The sequence below is a fragment of the Protomyctophum parallelum genome (genome assembly GCF_964188405.1).
Source record: "Protomyctophum parallelum genome assembly, chromosome: 15".
Lineage (NCBI taxonomy): Eukaryota > Metazoa > Chordata > Actinopteri > Myctophiformes > Myctophidae > Protomyctophum > Protomyctophum parallelum.
In genome coordinates this window covers 41575681-41594547 of record NC_139710.1, presented here as the reverse complement: position 1 = coordinate 41594547, position 18867 = coordinate 41575681, and the positions used below count along the sequence as shown (strand labels likewise).

The following is an 18867-nucleotide window of genomic DNA, read 5'->3' as shown; positions in this document are numbered from 1 at the left end:
GTGTGTGTGTGTGTGTGTGTGTGTGTGTGTGCGTGCGTGCGTGTACCATCATCACTGCAGCCATTTTCCTCGTCTGCAAAATCATCATCATCATCTTCTTCTTCATCGACAATCTGCTGACTAATCTCGCGCACACACACACACACACACACACACACACACACACACACACACACACACACACACACACACACACACACACACACACACACACACACACACACACACACACACACACACACACACACACACACACACACACACACCAGGGCAGTAGATCACATGAGCCTAATATAAATATAGTCCTATAAACCAGTGTTGTTTTCGTCGACTAAAACATACCTTTTTTCACTGACGAAAACTAAATGGAAACTACATGAAAACTAAGCTATGGTGACTAAAACTAAGTCTAAATAAATACACTGACAACTTCGTCAACGTAAAAACTAGACTAGAATGTTAGGAAGGGACTAGTGGACATGGACATGGCCCAGACTCCCAAACACAGCAGAGTAGAGGACTCTACTGAAGGGACTAGTGGACATGGCCCAGACTCCCAAACACAGCCGAGTAGAGGACTCTACTTTACCTTAGCCCATTCTGACCTGAGATCAGATTCATACGAGGTTTCCAATGGACACACACTGGTTCTGATGAACCCATTCTGACCTGAGATCAGATTCTAAAAATGTCAGTCGTTCTTCGATTTTTCAAAAATAGCAGACCTACAAGCTCGTAGCACGCCACTCGGTGGCGCGCTATGAGCTTGTAGATCTGCTATTTTTCAATAGCTAAAGCATAACATGATGCCAACACCAAAATGGGTTCCCGTTCAGAATGGGGTAGATAGCATTTCTGTAGACTTAGATAGCATTTGATACAGACTTATAGCATGTTATGTAGACAGCACTATAATTGCATTGTATGTAGTCATATAGCACGTCATAGTACATATGTATAGCATAGTAGTATAGATGTATAGTTTATATGTATAGTTTCATTATAAAGATATTCCACTGTTACTTTCTTAGCTTACGCATGTTTCATGATAAATGTTTTTATGTGATGTATTCCCATGCTTTTTGTTCTTGCTTAAAGGGATTGTGACATTAAAAAAAAGGTTTTGGAATTGTTCTTGTTTTTTTTAGGTTTTCTAATCTCAATTGCACCCAAAAAACATGAACTTTTAACATTCAGTAGATCTTCTGTGATCTGGGGTTTTCTGGCTCAAACAGGTGCTCTGATTTGCCGGCAGTAAGTGACATCACTTACTGCAAATCCCATATATGTCAATGGGATTTGCCAGCAGATGTCACTGTTGCCTGTTTTCATTGTAGCTCAAAAGGCCCAAAAAACCCCAAAGAAAACTTCAGACCACAGAAAATCCACTGAATGTTCAAAGTTCAGGTTTTTTGGGTGTAATTGAGGTCATAAAACCTAAAAGAAAAAAGAAAAAGAAATGAAAATGAATGTCATAAAACCTTTAATGTAAATCGCTCTGGATTAAGAGCGTCTGCTAAATGCCTAAATTGTAAATTGTACTACAGTGCAGCTAAGCTAAGTGCGTATCGTATGGAATAATAAAAAAAATATCAAACACGCGGACGGAAAAGGAGTGATCACTTATTACGACCCCAGGCACTTCCCGTAGTTTATATAATGCCTAGAGGCCTGCAAGCAGACTGTTTAGTCACCGTACCTTAGTTTATCCCATTCTGACCTGAGATCAGATTCACACGAGGTTTCCACTGGACACACACTGGTCTGATGAACCCATTCTGACCTGAGATCAGATTCATACGAGGTTTCCACTGGACACACACTGGTCTGATTAAATAATGCCTAGAGGCCTGCAAGCAGACAGTTTATATACCTGTTAAATAATAGTTAAATAATAATAGTTAAATAATTACAAAGAAGAAAAACAACAAAATAAGTGTTGTAACCTGCCGTTTCTTTCTACTTTCTAATTCTTTGTTTGGCCCGAAATATTGTGTGTGTTGTCATGATTTGTCACGACAAGAGTTGGCTTCGTACAACGCTTAAAAAGGTCTTTAAATAAATTAAATAAAAACTGCCTATGGGGAAATGCATTGCGTTTTCATTTCCTGGGCCGTTCGTTGTTCTGAAAGGGGGAGGGACTGCGCCGCTCTATAACGGCCGTATAACTGTATAACTAATAACTAAATATAGATAATATATAAATATAATAGTGTCCATATGCTAGGGTTTTAACTTATTTTGGGTGGGAACCCCTTTTGGTGTTAGCATCATGTTATGCTTTAGCTATTGAAAAAATAGCGGACCTACAAGCTCGTAGCGCGCCACTCGGTGGCGCGCTATGAGCTTGTAGGTCTGCTATTTTATCGAAGAACGACTGACATAGAAACATAACTTTTTCAGAAAACTAGAAGACATTTATCTGATCTCAGGTCAAAATGGGTTAAGCGAATTGTAAACTAGTAAATCCATAGCTGACTAGTTTTTGTAGATCAGCTAGAATGCTAGATTATAGTCACCAATGTGCACCGTTTTTAAACGTACAAATATCATTAAAAAATAAATAAAATTGTTTGTTTGCTTTACATAATAGTAGTTAAAGTCGACTAGTCGACTAGTAAGAATCAATCCTAGCTCTACCGTATAACAAATCAAATGTCCTAAGACAGTTTTTTTGTCTAAAACAGTTTTTTTTTCCTAATTTATACCGAACTTGCAATAATTGAAACTCACCCTCCAATCACGAGCTCCTCGGGGAGGGGGGAGGGGCACGAAGGCACCGGCCCATTGGTCAGCTGTATGGCGGAGATCTGATTGGCCACGGAGCCCACGGACGCAGACATCTGATTGGAGGCTGAAAAGAAAAGAAAAAAAAAAGAATCGGACCAACACGGATGTGAGAATACTTACTTTTTTTCTTTTCAATAATATTTGTATTGGCTTTTTTTTATAACATACATTACATACAGTGCGTTCACACACACACACACACACACACACACACACACACACACACACACACACACACACACACACACACTTGCACTTGTATAAACAAAACAAAAAAGAAGTATCTAAATAAGAAAAAATAAAATAAAACATTTGTGTAGTTCTTTAGTTTCCAGTTCTGTTTCTTTTCCTCTTAAAACACAATCAGTGCCGGAAGTGCTTCAAAATAGGAGCTCTGGGGTGCCGGAGTTGTCTGATCGCTTTTACTCTGAAAGCCATGACCCGGAAACACTTTCCTAAAAAAGTTGACTTGACTAAGTGACCTCACATTCCCGATCATCTTAATCAATTTTTTTACTCTCCAAATAACGTTCATATTTTGCGGGAGAGACGGATGAGGAGCAGAAATGAAGCGCCAGCATATCGATCCATTCATCACCACGGAGAGCGCCCTGGATTAGGAGATACGAGTCATTCTTTCCGCCGCGCTAACATGGGAGTCAATGACAAGCTAATAGTTGCACAGAGCATTAGCATACGGCAAGCAAAAAGCGAAATGCCAAAAAAAAACAAAATAGGAAAAATTCTGAATATTCTTATCTCGCCCCGTATCTTTGAGGGTGCGCTAGGACGTACAGGTACCGAGGTACGTCCATTGTACCTCTCGGTTCCAATCCTTATGACGTACAGGTGCGTCCTATGAATTGAAACGGTTAAACAATAGTCTGTATAGTATTCATATACGTCTCCCACAGCTGGGCAAAATCATTCTGTCTTCCCCTAACTTATATACGGAAGTCTTTCCAGTCCAATACAGTTCATCATTTCCTTTTTGCCACATCCTCAGTGTTGGAGCGTCTGTGTTTTTTTTCCAGCTGCGCCTCGGGTCTGCCTACGCTCCCAGGCAGTGTAAAATACCCGGTAACCTGAGACCTCTCGTGGCTTATTGCTTAATTTTACACTTGGTTTCATGCTGAAGATCGCCGATCTACAAGCTCAAAACGTGCCGCACAGTGGCGCGTTGTGAGCTTGTAGATCGGCTATTTTCAGCCAGTGTAAAAAGTCTTTACGACAGCATCACGGCCCACCAAAATACATTTTAGTCGACTAAATCAACTGTAGATTTAGTCGACTAAAATCACATTACATGGTCTGGGCCGTGGCTCAGCGGTCCAGGCACCTTGGCTGGTGACCCAGTCTGGCAGAGTGCCGCGGGTTCGACTCCGGATCCCGACGGCATGTCCCCCCCCCCCCCCCCCCCCCCCCCCATTTCCTGTCAGCCTACTAATATAAAATAAAGCATGACATTTAGTCGACTAAAACAAGACTTAACACTAAAACATTCCAGGTGACTAAAACGTAACGAAACTAAATGAAAACTATTCAACAGACTATGACTACATGTCTCCTGTGGACTCTAACATTACACCTAGCTACATGTAAGCATTTATTTCATATTTACATGTCTTCTGTGGTCTAACATTACACCTAGCTATACATGTTTAAGCATTTATTTCATATTTACATGTCTTCTGTGGACTCTAACATTACACCTAGCTACATGTTTAAGCATTTATTTCATATTTACATGTCTTCTGTGGTCTCTAACATTACACCTAGCTACATGTTTAAGCATTTATTTCATATTTACATGTCTTCTGTGGTCTAACATTACACCTAGCTATACATGTTTAAGCATTTATTTCATATTTACATGTCTTCTGTGGACTCTAACATTACACCTAGCTACATGTTTAAGCATTTATTTCATATTTACATGTCTTCTGTGGTCTCTAACATTACACCTATAGCTACATGTTTAAGCATTTATTTCATATTTACATGTCTCCTGTGGTCTCTAACATTACACCTAGCTACATGTTTAAGCATTTATTTCATATTTACATGTCTTCTGTGGATTCTAACATTACACCTATAGCTACATGTTTAAGCATTTATTTCATATTTACATGTCTCCTGTGGACTCTAACATTACACCTAGCTACATGTTTAAGAATTTATTTCATATTTACATGTCTTCTGTGGACTCTAACATTACACCTAGCTACATGTTTAAGCATTTATTTCATATTTACATGTCTTCTGTGGTCTCTAACATTACACCTAGCTACATGTTTAAGCATTTATTTCATATTTACATGTCTTCTGTGGACTCTAACATTACAGATACATGTTTAAGCATTTAGTTCATATTTACATGTCTTCTGTGGACTCTAACGTTACACCTAGCTACATGTTTAAGCATTTATTTCATATTTACATGTCTCCTGTGGACTCTAACATTACACCTAGCTACATGTTTAAGCATTATTTCATATTTACATGTCTTCTGTGGTCTCTAACATTACACCTAGCTACATGTTTAAGCATTTAGTTCATATTTACATGTCTTCTGTGGACTCTAACGTTACACCTAGCTACATGTTTAAGCATTTATTTCATATTTATATTTATTTCAGACATGCTCTAGTATGTGAAGAGTCTGCCTGTGACATTAACACATTTGCGCTCAGTTTGCGCGATGGCAGGCTCTCAGTGAAATCTGGTCACATTTACCTTGTAAACAGTCCGCGTCTTGCGTGGCACACACACACACACTGGCGCCGTGCACGGAGCCGTGCACAGAGGAGGGGGAGGAGTCGGTTGGTTCCGCCACCACGCAGGCCTGTCGACGATTAGAATGTCAGTTAACCCATTTTGGGCGTGGGAACCACTTTTGGTACTACGAGCTTGTAGGTCTGCTATTTTTGAAAAAATCGACTGACATTTTTAGAATCTGATCTCAGGTCAAAATGGGTCTACAGGATCTACTGAATGTGTCAAACTGACATATTAAGCCACACAGTGAGGCTTCCTCCCCAGTAAGATACCTTCACATTCAGTAGATCCTGTGATATTCTGTGGCCAGGTGTAATTTCTTGGGGTCTAGTAGGACTATAGTAAGTAGTTTGTAAAAAATATATATATTATATATATATATATATATATATATATATATATATACATATTTAGCCCAATGCTGGAATGCCCCCGCCCCCTGTCAAAAAACAGCTAAAATCCCTAAAACGAAAGAAAGCAGCAAATGAAAAAATGTACTTTCTCTAATAACCTAAAACATGAACCTTAATTTTGTGTTTTATATGAACGTCGTTTAAAAGCATATAAGTATGCGGACGGATGGATGGACGGACGGATGGATGGATGGATGGGTGGATGCATGGATGGATGGATGGATGGGTGGATGGATGGATGGGTGGATGGGTGGATGGATGGATGGGTGGATGCATGGATGGATGGATGGATGGGTGGATGGGTGGATGGATGGGTGGATGGATGGATGGATGGATGGGTGGGTGGGTGGGTGGGTGGGTGGATGGGTGGATGGATGGATGGATGGGTGGATGGATGGATGAATGGGTGGGTGGATGGATGGGTGGGTGGACCTACCGTCGTGTTGGATGAAGGGGTGGAGCCTCTGGGGTGGCCGTCGGCACGGTGGTGGCTAAGGCACACAGAAGGCACTGCGTGGTGCGGTGGCGCCGCCCGGTGGCCACACAGAGAAGGCACTGCGTGGTGCGGTGGCGCCCCCCGGTGGCCACACAGAGAAGGCACTGCGTGGTGCGGTGGCGCCGCCCGGTGGCCACACACAGTAAGGCAGGGAGGAGAATGGTCCGCGGCTGCTGCAGTCTACAGGAGAAAAGTCACACCAGGCTGAAGTGAGCGGTGCTGCACTGCACTGCACTGCACTGCACTGCACTGCACTGCACTGCACTGCACTGCACTGCACTGCACTGCACTGTACTGTACTGTACTGTACTGTTTTCGTTCAAAGCTCACATCACAGCTGTCACTCGATCATGTAGGTTCACACTCTATAACATACGACGAATTAGACCGTTCCTCACCCAGGAATCAGCCCAGCTCCTAATCCAGACAACAGTCTTGTCAAAACTCGACTATTGTAACTCCCTCCTTACTGGCCTACCAGCATGTGCACTTAAGCCTCTCCAGCTGATCCAAAATGCAGCAGCTCGCTTGGTCTTCAACCAGCCAAAATTCTCACATGTCTCCCCCCTGCTCCGCTCCCTCCACTGGCTCCCGGTCGCTGCCCGCACAGAATACAAAACTCTGATGCTGGCATTCAAAGCAACCAAAGGTATGGCTCCCCCATATCTTACAAGTATGATTGAACCCTACAAACCCTCCCGCACACTCAGATCAGCCAACGCAGGGAAACTGGAAGTACCCTCAATAAAAACGCCGGGACAACGCTCCACACGTCCCAAACTCTTCTCCCTTCTGGCTCCAAAACTGTGGAATGCACTTCCCATTGCAGTCAGAACTGCAGCATCACTCCCAATCTTCCGCCGTAGCCTGAAAACCCACCTTTTCAGACTCCATCATGGCCCATAGCACTTACCCTAACCCCTTAGATAGCATTTCTGTTGGCTTAGATAGCATTTGACACAGACTTATGGCATGTTATGTAGACAGCACTATAATTGTATTGTATATAGTCATAGCACGCCATAGTACATATGTATAGCATAGTAGTAAATATGTATAGTTTATATAGTGTATGTATAGTTTCATTATATAGATATTCCACTGTTACTTTCTTAGCTTACGCATGTTTCATGATATTGATAAATGCTTTTATGTGATGTATTCCCATGCTTTTGTTCTTGCTTAAATGTAAGTCGCTCTGGATTAAGAGCGTCTGCTAAATGCCTAAATTGTACTGCACTGCACTGCACTGCACTGCACTGCACTGCACTGCACTGCACTGCACTGCACTGCACTGTACTGTACTGTACTGTACTGCACTGCACTGTACTGCACTGCACTGTACTGCACTGCACTGCACTGCACTGCAGTACGGTTCTCAACGTCCTTGGCAGGGGACCTCCGGAAATGATTTGACCATGTCTCGCGACCCCCCCCCCCCCCTCCCCCCAAATACAGACTGACTGCAAAAATAACCTTGACTAGATAGTCTCCACCAGGACAGGTCAGGTTGTGGCCTCCTGGTGGCGCTATACTATGGATTTTTGGACAGAATCTAGAGGAGTAATATCCAAAAATGTGTTTTTCAAAAGTGGGCCTCCTGGTGGCGCTATAATAAGGATTTTTGGACAGAATCTGGAGGAGTAATATCCAAAAATGTGTTTTTCAAAAGTGGGCCTCCTGGTGGCGCTATAACAGGCCGTTCAGGAAGATTTGGGGCAGAGGTTCATTGTTGGCATCCAGGGAGTGTGGGTGCAAAATTTGTAAAAAGCCGATTAGTTTTAGTCTTTAGTCTTTAGCTTTAGTTTTCATTTAGTTTCCATGTAGTTTTCGTCAGTGGAAAATGGTCGTCATTGGACATTGAACATTTTTCGTCTCAGTTTTAGTCGAGGAAAACAACACTGGCGAGTTACCTTGTGTCCCGGCTCCGCAGCGCCACCGGGGCCGATGGGTAAGGAACAGACGCTCGCTGCCATTGGCTCGCCGCTTCGGGACTCGCATGCTTCCGATTGGCCGTCAGTCTCCAGGGTACCGCCCACCAGGGTATCTTTAACCAGGGTAGAATTGCCCAAGGTACTGCTAGGTAGCGTAGCGTTAGCCGCGGGAATGCTAGCAAGGGTAGCATTAGCCACTGTACTGCTAGCCAGGGTAGAATTAGCCACGGCACTGCTAGCCAGGGTAGCATTAGTCAGGGTACTGCTAGCTAGCATAGCGTTAGCTAGGCTAGCGTTAGCGTTATCCACGGTACTGCTAGCCAGGGTAACATTAGCTACGGCACTGCTAGCCAGGGTAGCATTAGTCAGGGTACTGCTAGCTAGCATAGCATTAGCTAGGCTAGCGTTTCCAGGGTCAGGAGGTCGCTGCAGGATGCTCCTCATCAGTTTCTGCACAGCGTCAGAGAACTCCATGTTAGCGCCACCCTGTGGACACTCTGTGGAGGGGCAGCGAGGAGCAGGAGGAGGAGTAGGTGGACTCTCCAACTCGAGGGGGGAGAGGAAAGGAGGGCGAGCAGCGTGACTCCTCCCACTGTCCTCAGAGGAGAGAGGCATTGTGGGAGCTGTAGTTCCGCTGCTCCTCAGCCTGCGGAGGAAAACGAGGAGACGTCGTCCATGATCCATCCAATAACATCCATGGAATACTGGAAAAGACTACAACTCCCTATCATCTTAGACATTGGACTACAACTCCCTAGCATCTTAGAGACATTGGACTAAAACTCCCTAGCATCTTAGACATTGGACTACAACTCCCTAGCATCTTATACATTGGACTACAACTCCCTAGCATATTAGACATTGGACTACAACTCACTAGCATCTTAGAGACATTGGACTACAACTCCCTAGCATCTTAGAGACATTGGAATACAACTCCCTAGCATCTTAGAGACATTAGACTACAACTCCCTAGTATCTTAGAGACATTGGACTACAAGTCCCTAGCATCTTAGAGACATTGGACTACAACTCCCTAGCATCTTAGAGACATTGGACTACAGAAGGCGTACCTATCATCTTAAACATTGGACTACAACTCCCTAGCAACTTAGACATTGGACTACAACTCCCTAGAATCTTAGAGACATTGGACTACAACTCCCTAGCAACTTAGACATTGGACTACAACTCCCTATCATCTCAGAGACATTGGACTACAACTCCCTAGCATCTTAGAGACATTGGACTACAACTCCCTAGCATCTTAGAGACATTGGACTACAACTCCCTAGCATCTTAGAGACATTGGACTACAGAAGGCATACCTATAATCTTAAACATTGGACTACAACTCCCTAGCAACTTAAACATTGGACTACAACTCCCTAGCAACTTAGACATTGGACTACAACTCCCTATCATCTCAGAGACATTGGACTACAGAAGGCATACCTAGCGTCTAGCGGTGTCCTGTCGGCCTCCTCCTCGTGCTCAGAGGGACGCTCCGTACCGCACCGTCGCTGCTGTGCGCCGGTTCGAGTCCCGGCCGCTCCGAGGCGCAGTTTCCAGAGCAGGTTCGGCACGGCGGCTGCAGTTCCACCGCTCACCACCAGGGGGGAGGGGGAGGAGTCCAGCCGCGGTTTGGCCACGCCTCCACCCCCGCCCCAGGGAGACGACTGATTGGCTGGCATGATGACGACCGACGACGCTGTCCCTGAAATGAAGGGGTTAATAATGAATATAGCTGCAAGCAGCGATGAGACGGGACCTTTTAGGCTGCTTAACACCAACGATGCCGTGGACTTGAATACGCGTCTTCAGGGCTTTTTTAATTGATCGATATGAAAACATCACACCTGTGTGAAGTGAGGGACCCCCTGGAACTCCCTCAAGGACCCCTGGGGGTCCCCGGACCCCCACTTTGGGAACCACTGCCATAGACAGTTGTGTAGATATAGTCACTACTACTACTACTGACCTGTAGCTGTTCTCTGATTGGAGGGTCTGGCTGTAGCTGCTCTCTGATTGGAGGGTCTGGCTGGAGCAGCTCTCTGATTGGTTGTTTTGGGTGGAGAGGGACAGGTGGGGAAGACGGAAACAGTCCTGGTTGGAAGGAAGGTAAAAGGGGGGAAAAAATATGAATACATTAATATATCAATATATCAATATATCAAAATAATAATACATTAATACATCAATATATCAATATTAGGGTGTTCCTTAAAACGCGAAGTTTTGAAAGTCTAAGCTCCAACCCCCTGAATTGGTTACACTAGTTGAGAAAACCCTCCTGGTGATTTTTTTCCTCAATCGGACAACATTTACCCCTACCTCATGGACCCTGAAGTTTCACCCCGAGGATCCCAGACTACGGCAGGGCATAAACGGTGCTAAAATTTATTTTAAGGATATCTTAACAAGGGGGGTGTCTATTTTATGTGTTTTTCTACCAGGAGTTCAAATCTGTGCTTATTTTTTGGATACAACCATTCTTTTTGCATCATTTTGCATTTAAAAATGCCAATTTTAACCTTTCAAACCTCTTTCAATGGAAAAGTAGCCTATATGTGAAATCATTTTGCCAAAGCCTTTATATAATTATTTTATTTTTTAAAGTCGTAACATGAGAAGTGAGTAATGAATAACAACAACATAAGAAAAATCTGTGCAATAGAGTAAACAAATCAGTGCAATGGAGTAGACAAATTAGTGCAATGGAGTAGACAATTCAGTGCAATGGATTTTTAAAAATGCTTACTTCTTTACACAGTTAAATATATCAAACTATAACAAAAAGCTTAAGGAGAATGCCATTCTACCTCAAATACATAGTTTTTAGTGGCTGTAGCCCAACGTAAATCAAGTGCAACTGCAGTTTATCCACAAGGCTCCCAGGCCCGTCCGACTTAGTGCTCCTGCTCCTCCTTCTGGGCTGCCATGCCAACAGCGATGGTTTTCTTTCTGGAGTCTGGGAACTCTGCGCGATGACAAGAGACAACTTGGAGGAGAAATTGCAGTTGCTCCTCATCCTTGGTGAGCTTGCGGTTGTATTCCTGGAAGAGGGCAACTCCTCGCTCCGCATGGTCGTTGATGACCGCTATACCCTGCACAAAAGCCGCTGCTGTACAGAAGTCTTCCCGCTCCAGCCAGGTCGTGGGATCGGCGTCGAGGAACCCGTCTTCCAGGCACACACGAGGAACTGTCGTGTGTTGGTTGATGCCATATCTTGCAGCTGGAGTCCAGAGACGGCTTGGCTGGGCAGTAGCTGTGGGCGCTTCACTGGAAATTCATCTCCCTCTGTGGTGTGAAGTGAATTGAGGATTCCCCTCTTCTCCTCCATCGTGACCATGGGGTCGAAGACTGCCAGAGCGACAAGCTCCTCGGAGAGGTACCACAGGTGGCCTTGCAGCTTGGTCAGAGCTGCCTTTCCCACATCCCGGTTGACGTCGTCCATGTAGGTCGTCAGATCCTTCAGCAGTTGCAGGTCGTGTCGAGGGGCAGCTGCGGCCTCCGGAGCCAGTGTCCAGGCTTTTGCGTACAGGCGACTGACGAAGATGGCGATTTGCTGCAGGCCCTTCTCCTCCTTCGCTGTGAGCTTGAATTGGCTCCGGAACATCCACACCTTCAGTGCGTAGATGGCTTTGGACATCCACCTTGCGTGGTGCATGGGTCCGGGGGCGAGGAACCGTACTCCTCGTGGGGGGATCTGGCCGAGGAAGATCACAGTCAATTCTAGTAGCTCCCGGTAGTCGTCCCGAAGGCCCTTGTGGTTGGTGAGGGTGCTCTGGAACCATTCCTTTTCCACAGGGTCTAGCAGAGGACGCACATCGGGGTGGGAATCACCGGACTCGAACTGGCTCTGGTCGATGAACTGCCAGTACTCCTGGAAGCGCTGTTGTCTACTCCATTGCACTGATTTGTTTACTCTATTGCACAGATTTTTCTTATGTTGTTGTTATTCATTACTCACTTCTCATGTTACGACTTTAAAAAATAAAATAATTATATAAAGGCTTTGTCAAAATGATTTCACATATAGGCTACTTTTCCATTGAAAGAGGTTTGAAAGGTTAAAATTGGCATTTTTAAATGCAAAATGATGCAAAAAGAATGGTTGTATCCAAAAAGTAAGCACAGATTTGAACTCCTGGTAGAAAAACACATAAAATAGACACCCCCCTTGTTAAGATATCCTTAAAATTAATTTTAGCACCGTTTATGCCCTGCCGTAGTCTGGGATCCTCAGGGTGAAACTTCAGGGTCCATGAGGTAGGGGTAAATGTTGTCCGATTGAGGAAAAAATTCACCAGGAGGGTTTTTTCAACTAGTGTAACCAATTCAGGGGGTTGGAGCGTAGACTTTCAAAACTTCACGTTTTAAGGAACACCCTAATCAATATATCAATATATTAATACATTAATATATTATATTAATATATTAATACATTAATACATTAATACATTAATACATTAATATATAAATATATTAATATATTATTCCAACCAGTTCCTTTCCCCTCATTCAGGCGCCCCGGCTGGCCAGGGGGAGGCAGTTTAGAGACCAGGATTACTGAATGTTTTTGTGAGGGTACCTACCTACCCTAGGGGACACGGGGAGAACATGTGAGGGTACATACCCTAGGGCACACGGGGAGAACATGTGAGGGTACCTACCCTAGGGGACACGGGGAGAACATGTGAGGGTACCTACCCTAGGGCACACAGGGGGAACATGTGAGGGTACCTACCCTAGGGGACACGGGGAGAACATGTGAGGGTACCTACCCTAGGGGACACAGGGAGAACATGTGAGGGTACCTTCCCTAGGGGACACGGGGAGAACATGTGAGGGTACCTACTACCTACCCTTGGGGACACGGGGAGAACATGTGAGGGTACCTACCCTTAACCTGACGCTGCCAGATCCAAGAAGCTTGCTACACAAAATTGTTTCACAGCTTATTGGGATCTGGGATCGCGGAAGCAAATTCAATGACGGAGCTGTTCCTTTTTTTCAAGATACTTGGTAGATGATTGGATGGGACCGTCTGTCTATCACCGTGTGGGCGTGCAAACACAACCAATCATATTGCCGTGTCTATATAGCTTCACATCCGGTTTCGCACATATCCCGCCCTTAGCTCACGCTGATTGGTTCGGTACGGAACGGATTTTTGTCAGCTCAACTCCCTGAGAGATCCCAGATGAGTGCTGTGTTGGGGAACATGGTTACCCAATACCGCCCCCATCTGGCAGCGTCAGGTTAACCTACCCTAGGGGACAAGGGGAGAACATGACACGGGGAGAACATGTGAGGGTACCTACCCTAGGGGACACGGGGAGAACATGTGAGGGTACCTACCCTAGGGGACACGGGGAGAAGATGTGAGGGTACCTACCCTAGGGGACACGGGGAGAACATGTGAGGGTACTTACCCTAGGGGACACGGGGAGAACATGTGAGGGTACCTACCCTCGGGGACACGGGGAGAACATGCAAACTCCACACAGAAAGGCCCTTTCGCCAATCCCGCCTTCGGGTATGGGCACTGATGACGCGGAGGAGGAAACACGCCGCCAGCGCCCACAGCGTCCCGAGCGGGAATCGAACCCAGGACCTTCTAGCTGTGAGGCTCAACTCCCTGAGAGATCCCAGATGAGTGCTGTGTTGGGGAACATGGTTACCCAATACCGCCCCCATCTGGCAGCGTCAGGTTAACCTACCCTAGGGGACAAGGGGAGAACATGACACGGGGAGAACATGTGAGGGTACCTACCCTAGGGGACACGGGGAGAACATGTGAGGGTACCTACCCTAGGGGACACGGGGAGAACATGTGAGGGTACCTACCCTAGGGGACACGGACATGTGAGGGTACTTACCCTAGGGGACACGGGGAGAACATGTGAGGGTACCTACCCTCGGGGACACGGGGAGAACATGCAAACTCCACACAGAAAGGCCCTTTCGCCAATCCCGCCTTCGGGTATGGGCACTGATGACGCGGATGAGGAAACACGCCGCCAGCGCCCACAGCGTCCCGAGCGGGAATCGAACCCAGGACCTTCTAGCTGTGAGGCGACAGCACTACCAACTGTGCCACCGTGCCCCCAGATGAGGCCTTTCTAGGCCTTTTTAAAGGTATATTCAGTGATTTCACTCAAAAAAACCATAGGTTTCGTTTTTGGCTGGGACCTAAGCCTTTCATCTAATCAGGATAGAGAGCCAAAAACGAAACCTAAGGTTTTTTGACCCCCAGGGGTGAACTGGGGACAGGGAGGAACTCCTTATATGGTCAGCACACTCTATAGTAGAGAGGATTATCACAACAAAACAAAAAAATAAGTGATATTTGAATTAAGTGAAATCACTGAATATACCTTTAAAAGTTTTACATTTCAAATTTCAGTGTTAGGGTTAGTGTTAGTGGATAAATAAAGCCACTGTGTTCAGTGGCTCAATAGCTCTGGATACTTAAAGCCACTGTGTTCAGTGGCTCAATAGCTTTTCACCGTGACCGCACATCTAAAACATGAACGCTTCTAACGACTCTTAGCGAGGGATTAATCCGATCAGTTGTTGTTGTTCTGGGTTACGGAGGAGGCCGTCTTTTTCTACAGCCCAATAGAAACGGTGGTGAACGGTGGCGCCCCCTGCTGGCGGGGGGTTGAGTTCATCAAAACAAGTGGAGGATGTAAAATGAAAGCGCCAATACCTGATTGGTCCGTAGGTGGTGAAGGGGGAGGTCCTTTTCCCTAAGAGCCCGCCTCCTCTCGTGACATCACCGGTACCGCAGGCACTCCAGCACCTCCAGGGGGCGGGGCACAGGCCTGTCAGTCACAAATTAACCAATCACAATCACAGCACCTGCAGGGGGCGGGGCCTATCCTGCAGGGGGTGTGGCCTAGCCTCCAGGGGGGCGTGGCCTAGGCCTGTCAGTCACAATTAACCAATCACAATCACAGCACCTGCAGGGGACGGAGCCTATCCTGCAGGGGGCGTGGCCTAGCCTCAAGGGGGCGTGGCCTAGGCCTGTCAAGTCACAATTAATTGTCAACGGTGATCACCCTACCGTCAGTAGGAGGAGGAGGCGGAGCTTGCCGGGAGGAGCGGGGACGGGGGAGGGACTTCCACTGCCGCCGCCGCCTGTCGGAGGCGGAGTTTAACACGGCCGACCGGGCTCGAACCAATAGAAGAACAGGGGCAGGGGCTAGGGGAACAGCTGGGGGAGGGGCTAGAGCGACAGGGGGAGGGGCTAAAGTGCCGTCCTCCTCAGTGGGTCGGCAGGAGGCCATCCATCACCTGGAGGACAAAAGAGACAAAAGATAATTAAAAATACCACGTTTCCATTGGTAAATAAATGGTAAATGGTGCATTTATATAGCGCCTTTATCCAAGGCGCTTTACAGAGATTGTGCATTACATTCACCCATTCACACACCGATGGCAGCGGAAACCATGCAAGGTACCAACCAGCACATCGGGAGCAATTAGGGGTTCAGTGTCTTGCTCAAGGACACTTCGACAGTAACTCTGGGGGAGCCCGGGTTCGAACTGGCAACCTTACGGTTACCATCCAGGCACTCTACCCCTGAGCCACCTAGGGATGCACCGATCCGGCTTTTTGGCATTCGATACCGATTTCGATACATGGGGGTCCAGTATCTGCCGATACAGAGTACCGATCCGATACCCCCCACAAAGAAACGTAATAACCTATTAAGCTGTATGCCTCACTGTGTGGAGTCTGGGATCATTATTTTGTGTAAGGCAACATCAAGGCTTGACTTAAACATTACTTTCCCAACTTTGTAAAACAAAATGTAACAAACAGATATAAATGCACTGAATTATTTATTAAATAACTGTGAAACAATTAGACCAGGTTAATGTGTGCGCAGGCTAGCCTGGCTGCATTCCACATGTTATACTGTCAATACTACACTGCTGTCACAGAGGAGTATAGAGTTGTTTTCATACTGTAATTACACATAATTATCGGATCGGATATTGGATCGGCCACCGATCCGATACCCGATCTAGAATTTTAGCCTGGATCGGCGCCGATCTCCGATACGAGTATCGGATCGGTGCATCCCTACAGCCACCGCCGCCCATTGTCTCCTATAGTGTATCCCAGGGGTGTCCAAACTTTTTTTCAAAGGGGGCCATATTAGAAAATATTAACCCATTCTGAACGGGAACCCATTTTGGTGTTATAGCATCATGTTATGCTTTAGCTATTGAAAAATAGCAGATCTACAAGCTCATAGCGCGCCACCGAGTGGCGCGCTACGAGCTTGTAGGTCTGCTATTTTTGAAAAATCGAAGAACGACTGACATTTTTAGAATCTGATCTCGGGTCAGAATGGGGTTAATCAGACCAGTGTGTGTCCAGTGGAAACCTCGTATGAATCTGATCTCGGGTCAGAATGGGGTTAATCAGACCAGTGTGTGTCCCAGTGGAAACCTCGTATGAATCTGATCTCAGGTCAGAATGGGTTAAAACACCCAAGGGCCAACCTTACTATATCTCCTGACATAATGTAGCGTCGGACTAGTCTATAACAAAGTCACATAATGTAGCGTCGGACTAGTCTATAACAAAGTCACATGCATGTGCATTGCATTTAAACTATTCTATTGAACTCATCATATCATCATCAATATTTCATATCAATGGTCTTTTGTCGGGTGTGTGCTGTGAACAAAAAGTGTCTCTCAGCCTTTTTTCAGTCATATGACGTCACATTACCAAATGTAACCAGAGGAGCAACGTAAAAAATAATAATACAGGGAAGAAGGAACAAGGAACACTGACAAATTATATTCTGGGAAATGCCCAGGTTAAAAAGCTTGACCTGGCCAGCCGGGGCGCCTGATGGAGGGGAAAGGAACTGGTTGGAATAACGTGTTCCTTCCACGCCCATGTCAGGTGTAAAGGAGCAACCTGGACACTCAGGCATGAAGGAAGCATGAGTTGAAGTCCGTTGCTCTCCCCAGGTTGGCGGAGGGTGTGTAGAGCCCAGGATCACATTAGATAATTGACACAAGGGTGAAAAATGTCATACGGCCCGGCTGCGGGCCGTGTGACATTTATCCCAGGGCCGCATTTGGCCCGCGGGCCACACTTTGGACACCCCTGGTGTATCCTATAGTGTCTCCTATAGTTTATCCTATAGCGTCTCCTATAGATAGTGTCTCCTATAGCGTCTCCTATAGCATCTCCTATAGATAGTGTCTCCTATAGCGTCTCCTATAGATAGTGTCTCCTATAGCGTCTCCTATAGATAGTGTCTCCTATAGCGTCTCCTATAGATAGTGTCTCCTATAGCGTCTCCTATAGATAGTGTCTCCTATATGTTACAGATCTCTCTCTCTCTCTCTCTCTCTCTCTCTCTCTCTCTCTCTCTCTCTCTCTCTCTCTCTCTCTCTCTCTCTCTCTCTCTCTCTCTCTCTCTCTCTCTCTCTCTCTCTCTCTCTCTCTCTCTCTCTCTCTCTCTCTCTCTCTCTCTCTCTCACACACAAATCAATGACATGCTAACTGTGCTAACATGCTGCTGTCACGTTGGCTGTTAAGTCAGTTTAGCAGGGGCAACACACACACACACACACACACACAACACACCTATGCGCGCGCGTACACACCATAGAAGGTACACACACACAGCGGACACTTTGAATTTAAATATAAATGTATACTCACTCACTATCAGTTGTCATCCGTGTGTGTGTGTGTGTGTGTGTGTGTGTGTGTGTGTGTGTGTGTGTGTGTGTGTCACGTTGTAGCAACCTGCTATCAACACAACCTCTCTCTCTCTCTCTCTCTCTCTCTCTCTCTCTCTTTCTCTCTGTGTTGCCAGGTTTTGCCAGAGAAGCAAGCGTTTTTTGTTTTTATTATTATTATTATTATTATTATTATTATTATTATTATTATTATTATTTATTATTATTATTATTATTATTATTTGTAGCAGTAAAATGTTGGTATCATGTTTTGTTGCATATATCAATAATACATATATATATTAAATAGAAGTGATGAATTGAACATGGTGGACCGTGTTGTAAACCAGCGTAATGCTGTAGGCTACCAGTAACAGTCTCTGTATCGAGTTGTGAAATGTAGCCGTTCTGAATACTGTCAATAAATACTTCAATCAATCAATCAATCAATCAATCAATTAATGGTATTATATTACTTTTTATTCCATTATGGTGAGTGACACAACCAATGATAATTAAGACTGTGCAGGAAACCTTTTTGGTGTTTTAAGAATTATATTTATGTTATACTTTAGCTGTTGAAAAATAGCAGATCGCCGCGCTACGAGCTTGTGGGGGTCCCTGGAACAAGATATTATCAGATGGGGGGTCCCTGGAACAAGATATTATCAGATGGGGGGTCCCCGGAACAAGATATTATCAGATGGGGGGTCCCTGGAACAAGATA

The 18867-nt window shown here is 45.5% G+C and overlaps 1 protein-coding gene across 1 annotated transcript in view; it reads right to left on the bottom strand.

Annotated features, from left to right (window-relative positions):
- The window catches only part of ttll4 (tubulin tyrosine ligase-like family, member 4), a 70562-nt gene extending 52399 nt beyond the window's left edge, over positions 1-18163 (bottom strand). The window contains exons 1-10 of the mRNA XM_083784075.1: positions 18121-18163; positions 15487-15716; positions 15130-15244; positions 10393-10517; positions 9867-10128; positions 8391-9057; positions 6418-6657; positions 5527-5635; positions 2734-2854; positions 47-120 (exon numbers count right to left, since the gene is read on the bottom strand). Of these exons, the coding sequence (XP_083640201.1) occupies positions 47-120; positions 2734-2854; positions 5527-5635; positions 6418-6657; positions 8391-9057; positions 9867-10128; positions 10393-10517; positions 15130-15244; positions 15487-15709 (1936 nt within the window). The 5' untranslated portion in view covers positions 15710-15716; positions 18121-18163. The remainder of the gene's footprint in view (positions 1-46; positions 121-2733; positions 2855-5526; positions 5636-6417; positions 6658-8390; positions 9058-9866; positions 10129-10392; positions 10518-15129; positions 15245-15486; positions 15717-18120) is intronic.
- Positions 18164-18867: the final 704 nt, after the last annotated feature.